Source organism: Gymnoscopelus braueri (genome assembly GCF_963280865.1).
Source record: "Gymnoscopelus braueri genome assembly, contig: SCAFFOLD_209, whole genome shotgun sequence".
In the NCBI taxonomy this organism is placed as follows: Eukaryota; Metazoa; Chordata; class Actinopteri; order Myctophiformes; family Myctophidae; genus Gymnoscopelus; species Gymnoscopelus braueri.
In genome coordinates, this window is record NW_027660663.1 from 72,501 (window position 1) to 79,965 (window position 7,465).

At 42.4% G+C, this 7,465-nt stretch overlaps 1 protein-coding gene across 1 annotated transcript in view; it reads left to right on the forward strand.

The window, feature by feature from the left end:
* LOC308081324 (somatolactin-like) overlaps positions 1-2,370 on the forward strand; it is a gene marked incomplete at both ends in the record, with an annotated part of 8,653 nt that extends 6,283 nt beyond the window's left edge. The window contains 2 exons of the mRNA XM_080457705.1: positions 388-567; positions 2,173-2,370. Of these exons, the coding sequence (XP_080313831.1) occupies positions 388-567; positions 2,173-2,370 (378 nt within the window). The remainder of the gene's footprint in view (positions 1-387; positions 568-2,172) is intronic.
* Positions 2,371-7,465: the final 5,095 nt, after the last annotated feature.

Sequence of the window (7,465 nt, forward strand, 5' to 3'; positions counted from 1 at the left end):
CCCTATAATTATTTGAAAACTTTAGTTATTAGTTACTTTGTAGGTTTTTAATATTATTACAAAACACATTACCCACTTCAGCCGTATATATACATTTCGGCCATTTGAAAATAGCCGATCTACCAGCTCACAATGTGTCGCATTGTGAGCTGGTAGATCTGCTATTTTATACATTTGAAAACTTGTGACATTCTGCATAATGAGTGCTTTCTACTTTTAGTACTTTAAGTACATTGTGATACCAATATTTTTGTACTTTTACTCAAGTACATTTTGAATCCTGGACTTTGACTTGTAACAGAGTATTCCTACATTGCAGTATTGATACTTTTACTTTAAGTAAAGAATGTGAGTACTTTTTCCACCACTGGCTGCTGTGCTGTGCAGGACAAGTGGCTGCTCCACTCGGTGCTGATGCTGGTCCAGTCATGGCTCGAGCCCCTGGTGTACCTGCAGACCACGCTGGACCGCTACGACGACGCCCCGGACATGCTGCTTAACAAGACCAAGTGGATGTCGGAGAAGCTCCTCAGTCTGGAGCAAGGCGTGGTGGTCCTGATCCGCAAGGTAAAGGTCCAAAGGTCAAGTCAGTCCTGTAGACCATTGGTTCTCAAAGTGGGGTCCAGGGGTCTTATGGGTCTGTAACTCTGAGAGTGTTGAAATGGAACCAAATGGTTCCATTTGTACACTCTCAGAGTTAAATTAACATAGATTTTACAATATAAATTGGGGTCCCAGAGATAGAATTGCCATTAAATGGGGGTCCTTCGAGTAATGCATGTCAAACTGAAGGGTCCTTGAAATTAAAATGGTTGAGAATCACTGCTAGAGCTGTAAAAGTCTTCTCTTACGGGGGGTCCCTGGCATATCTTTCCAAAGGGGGGTCCGCGGGCTAATAAGTGTTAATTTGGGGGTCCTTGACATGAAAAGACTTGAGAAACACTGCTGTAGATCATCAAGTCCTCTAATCTGGGTTTACAGTAAATATATAATTTAGAATCTTTGTGCTTTGGGGGCTTTTTCTTTTTTGTTTTGTTTTTAGTTTTCATACCAGGGAATCAGTGTGGAAAGCATTACTAACTAATAGATTTTTCTCTCTAATTGAGTAAATTGAATAGTCCGATTAACCACTTAAGGCCTATCTTATGAAAATGTTTGGACAATTGCCTTCCATGGAACGTTTATGCTACGGTATTTTTGAAAAGAAGAAGAAGAAGGAAAAAAATGCATAAATAAATTATTAAATTTAACGGTAGGGTAAGTGATATTTTGTTTAAAGGTTAAAGCTCTATATGCTGATAGTAATCATTGCTATAGAGTGTTTGTTCAGTCACAGGGGTCTGCCTGTCTCTCTCTCTCATAAAGAGAAAATCAGGAGAGAGTACCTATTATTTATCAGCTTCATTTTAATAGTGTTCCAGTTCCAATTTTGTCTGCTCATTTCTTTGTGTCATCACTTCCAATTTCACTTGCTTAATCTGTATCCTGACTGAGTTCTCTATCCTGATTGGATACAATTGGTATCCTTACCTGAAAATACATGTTCTGTTTAATAAAGAGCTGGAGAGACATGGAGACTCCTGTTACTGAACAAACACTCTATAGCAATGAGTACTATAAGAACATAGAGCTATTTAACACCTATTTTAACAAAAGAAAATCACTTACCCTACCTTTAATTTCTTTTTTAATGTAATTGATTAAATTAATTAGTTTTGTTACGGAGATGGCCCCTATACAGGGACCTCCGCTAATATGAATATATGGATGATAAATGAAATGGCTATGCTCTAGGGTCGTCCTTATATGGCGAGTACAATCTACCACTATATAAGGCTGAGTCGATGGCGGATAAGTGAGTTCAGAGATATAATATTGTAACTAATAAGAAAGGAGTTGATCCATTCTAACCACAGGTAACTGGCCTTACAGCCCATCTACCTAACCACCTGACTCAATACCGGCATCGATTACTCGATGCCGGTATTGGCCGACGGCGCTTTGAGCATTCTGCTATCAGCTCTCCACCCACTCCGGGGGCCAGAACGCATCTGGCCCCTGGAGGATTCAGTAAGAAGCCCCTTTTATCAGAGAAGCCGGTTCCACCTCTGTATTAGAGTTACAATAATTATCCCATATGTGCTCCAATACCATCCATGTGTGTACCTATAGATGCTGGACGAGGGCACGTTGACCATGACCTCCAACCAGCGCGGCACGTTCCAGTATGACCTGCAGCCCGACATGCTGGAGTCCGTCTTCAGGGACTACACCTCGCTCATCTGCTTCAAGAAGGACGCACACAAGATGGAGACCTTCCTCAAGCTTCTAAAATGTCGGCAGACCGACAAATACAACTGTGCTTTGTAGACGTCTTTAACTCTGCATGAAACAATGAGATGGAGCAAGCAGCGCAGTTCTTTTTTTTTGGCTGTTTTATTTTGTTCTTTTTCTAAATAATGCAGCATTCGGTGTCAGGCTAATTTCCCTGTTCGGTGACCCCAGACTTTTTTAGCTACGATATATAACCATCGTGCCTTAGGCTCATTCGACCTTGCTTGCAGTACTAGAACACTCTTTATTGATTGATTTTCAAACACCTTCACAGCACTAAGTAGGTATGATAGACCCTGTTTCCACGGTATATTGTATTTTACCGTTTCCTTAACTTGCTATTTTTATTTTGAACCTGGCAATGGTAATCCAGGGCATACTCCCAGAGGATTATTTGCATGTTGCTCTGTCAAAGAAAAGAGATCTGCATATTCTCTCGCATTGATTTCCATTTTCTTTTGTTCTTAACTGGAGTTTGCATTCCTTGCCAACTCTTGCAGGGGTTTTTTATTATTCGTTTTGGCCCCTGGAGGATTCAGTGAGAAGACCCTTTTATCAGAGAAGCCGGTTCCACCTCTGTATTAGTGAAATGAAACACTTAGTTTTGCAGACCGGAGTCAAACCGAGAGCACATTCTACTGGAAGTTATTCTGATAAAAACACGTGTGCACGTGCGTGCATGCATGACCATGGGTACTTGCGTGCACGCCACGGGCACACACATGTGATTGCTGCTGTAGAGAGAAAGAAAGAACTGGATAATGGCTGTGGTAACCTTTTCAGTATTTTAGATGTGATTACACCCATGCTGGGGATGGATGGCTCAAAATCAATAATATGCATATAATTTGGGTGAGTAATTAACTAAAGCGTCACTTTAATGTTTTTTTTGCAATTGACACTGACATTTCCAACGGAACAGAAAAGCTTCATGTAAGAGTACTGTATCAGTGGTGTAAAGTAACTAAGTACATTTACTCAAGTACTGTACTTAAGTACAGTTTTGAGGTATTGTTTTACTTTATTGGAATATTTAAAATGTTCAGTACGTTTACTTCTACTCCACTACATCTCAGAGGCAAATATTGTACTTTTACTCCACTACAATTAGTTGAAAACTTGAGTTACTAGTTACTTTGTAGATTTTGATTATTATTACAAAACAGTGTAACACAATAACCACTTCAGCCCTATGTATATTTTGGCCATTTGAAAATAGCAGATCTACAAGCTCACAATAACTCGCGATGCGACGCATTGTGAGCTTATAGCTTATAGCTTATATCTGCTATTTTCAAAAATATTTGTATACATTTGAAAACATTTGAAATGGGGCATTCTGCATAATGAGTACTTTCTACTTTAAGTACATTTTGATACCAATACTTTTGTACTTCTACTCAAGTACATTTTAATTACGGACTTTTACTTGTAACAGAGTATTTCTCAATCGCAGTATTGATACTTTTACTCAAGGAAAACATGTGAGTACTTTTTCCACCACAGCCACATTTCTACAAGCTCACAATGCATCACAACACGACACGTTGTGACCTTGTATGTGGTTGAGTGGTTAATATCCAAACACTGTTTCTTTGTGGAGATGTTGCCCAGAATGCTGAATGGATTACTGTATTTTTGCTTCAAATCTTAAGAATCTATGGCTGCTACCAAATGGATCCACAGTCCTTTTGTACACTCTCAGAGTAAAAAAAAATGGTTTACTTTTGTTTGTCTTCAGAACTGTTACTGTATTTTGCTGTATTGAGCTGGCTTTGAAGTCTGAGGCTGCTTGAATAAAGCGAGACATTGAAAATAATAGGAAATGTTTGACTGGAATTTGTTGGGTTGGTGCTGCATTTTTATTGATTACGTGCGAGCGTGTGTTTGTGCGTGTGTGCGTGTGTGTGTGCGTCCGTGCGTGCGTGCGCGCTTGCACGTGTGCGAGGAGGTGTGTGGGAGTGAGAGAGAGAGAGAGAGAGAGAGAGAGAGAGAGAGAGAGAGAGAGCGATTAGAACGATCAAGCGCACTTCTAGCAACCTGTCCCATGGATGTATAACAAAAACCTCCATCCCCACCCTATACGTTCAGGAACATGACCTCAATTTATAACCCCAAAACACAAGAGGGCAGTAGTGTTCTGCGGTCAAGGTCAACTTAATGACTGCAACCTACAAGCCATGCTGTGCTTAATATCATCATGGTATCTATAGCTGTAGCCTTTGTAGAGCCACATTAAGGAAAGATGCACCGAAGTGCCGTTGTTCAGTGAAACGATTTTAAATTCGACTCAAACTATTTGGAGAACATTACATTTTCATCACATGATGAGTGTATACAAGCATTAAAATGTCCTCTGACTCTGCCCAAGTCAACTGTTTATACTGTTGATAATTGTTCAGGGATGCTGTGTAATATAGGAGTGTGGAAACCTGCAGCAGTGCAAACAGCACTTCCAGTGTAATAGAAATGGAATTGGCTGGCGTCATTGCTTTTGTCCTGTTTACATCCTTCTGCCCACAGAGAGAGAGACAAGCAAAACAATGAAGCCGGTTTGCTGCACATTATACGTAGCAATTTCTTTGTCCCTTCTAAAGTTCCCCTGATTTATCTTTTCTCTCTATCTTTTTTGAGTCAGCGTCCTCTGCTTTTCCAATCAAGAACTGCATCCCATGCATGTTCTCCCCGTGTCTCCTAGGGTAATTAATACCCTTACAAAAACATGTACAGTAGTAATCCTGGTCGCTGTACCACCTCCCCCATGACAGTCGGGGTGCCTGATGGAGGGGAAAGGAACTGGTTGGAATAACGTGTTCCTTCCACGCGCTATGTCCAACCGGGGAAACTCCCCCCTGTCAGGTGACAAGGTGGTCAGCTGGCTCTCATGAATTGAAGGAGGCATGAGCTTGGCTCTGGGCTCCCTAGGCTGGTAGGGGGAGTGTAGCGCCCAGGATCACTTAGAAAATTGGTACCGGGTGAAAAAATAAAGGGTTGCAAAATTGCGGGATAAATGTAATAAAAACTAGAAAAAGTGCTCCTCGGAGCACAGGTCTACGCCAGGTCAGGTACGTTATTCTGGCCTCCTGGTGGCGCTATAATAGGCCAATGTGAAAAGGGTGCCAACCGTGCCATTTATTCTTGCATTGACACTGCATTCATGATTTGAGGCATTTTGTTCCAAAAATTGGTTTTGCTAAATTAGACCTGCTGGTGGCACTATAACAGGCCAATGTGAGAAGGGTGGCATTTCTTCCTCGGCCTAGTGGGAAATGGGAATGTGCGTGTGAAATTTCACGGAAATCGCAAGCTGTGTGTATACTTTGAGGCTTTTTGTTCAAAACGGAGGATCTATAACAGGCCCATGTGAAAGATTTGGGGCAGAAGTTCTGAATTGGCATCCAGGGAGTGTGTGTGCACAGTTTCGGAGCGACCGGGCCAACGGTGCCGGAGATTAGCTGGTGACAGACGGACACACACACACACACGGACACACGGACGGACGGACAGGGGGTAAAACATACTCCCTCGCCATGCCTTCGGCCTGGCGGAGACAAAAAGAAGAAAATCCCAGTCAGTGTTGCCAGATGGGAATTGTTAAATTACCATACCAGAAGCTTAAAAGTATAGAATTTTAAAGAAAACTATCGTACATAGCCAAAAGCAGATAACTCACAGGTGTAAAATGTAATTTCACAAAAATAGCGTATTGCACCCCTACTAATGCGTTGTGTGGAACAGTGGAAGCAGCCAAGCAGACACAAAATAATAGTCTCCTGTGGATAGAAGGAATGCCAAGGAGCAGTGGCTCAGGGGTAGAGTGGCCGGATGGCGACCGTGAGGTTCCCAGTTTGATCCCGGGCTCCCCCAGAGTTAATGTCGAAGTGTCCTTGAACAAGACGCTGAATCCCTAATTGCTCCCGATGCACCTGATTCGGATGCTATCAATGCATTGAATGGGACATTATCACCTTTTATTAGACCATTGAATGGGCGAAATAGGCGACATATTGACCTACCCGCGATTTATCAGACCATTCATTGGGTGTTATCAAGACATACTGACCTACCAACGGAGATGACTTAATAGTTCAGTTTCGGTTTTGGTTTTGGTTTCGGACCATGACGGAGGCGCGCAGTCTCAGGCGAACTGTCACCCCGTGAAGGACCACCGAGGGAGCTAAAGCGACCGAGTTGCCGTCCTGAACGGTGTGACGTTCGCCTGAGCCTACTCAGCGCCGTTGGAGTTATGTACCGATAGGCACAGAATCGTAAATATTGTTGTGGGGACTGCTCCGCCTCCAAGTAGGTCAGTAGCTCCTGATTACGCCCCATGAATCGTCTGACAAATCGCGGGTAGGTCAGTATATCGCCTACTCGTCGCCTACTCGCCCATTCAATGGTCTGATAAAACGTGATAATCTCCCATTCAATGCATTAATAGCATTCGAAGCCGGTGCCCGATGAGCAGGTTTGTGCCTTGAATGTTTTCCTTCCGCCATCGGTGTGTGAATGGGTGAATGTAATGCACAATCTATGTACTGTTTAAATGCACCATTTACCATTCGCTCCGGTGTGGGCGTACATGTCATGCATAAAGCATAATGATTGATTGCAACCTTTAATGCCTATATCTAGGATCATCATTCCTTTTCTCAATCAGCAGTCAGGGAATTTAGTAAAATCCTACATTTGGGCATTTTTTGGCATTCCTTCTATCCACAGGAGCGTTTTATGTTGTGTCTGACATCAGTGCATGTTGATCTGACGGCTTTGGGCACGTCGCTGCTTGGTTATTTCCTAAGTGTCGCTTGCCTGGTCTTGCCAATTCTAAGTTGGTTTTCTGGCCCTTAAAGCTTGCTTGCATTCTATCCGAGTTTTATGTTGTGTCTGCAGTGCATGTTGATCTCCATATACAGTACGTGCATTTTACGGGGGGCCCTGGGGTTTCTGTTGTGTCAGACATCAGTTTATGTTGAATGGTTTCTGTTCTGTCTGACATCAGCTCATGTTGAAAATCTCAATATACAGTAGTATGTGCATTTGACAAGGTTTCTTTTGTGTCTGACATCAGTGCATGTTGATCTCCGTACATGTGCATTTGACTCTGTGTGCATTTGAAGGGGTATATATG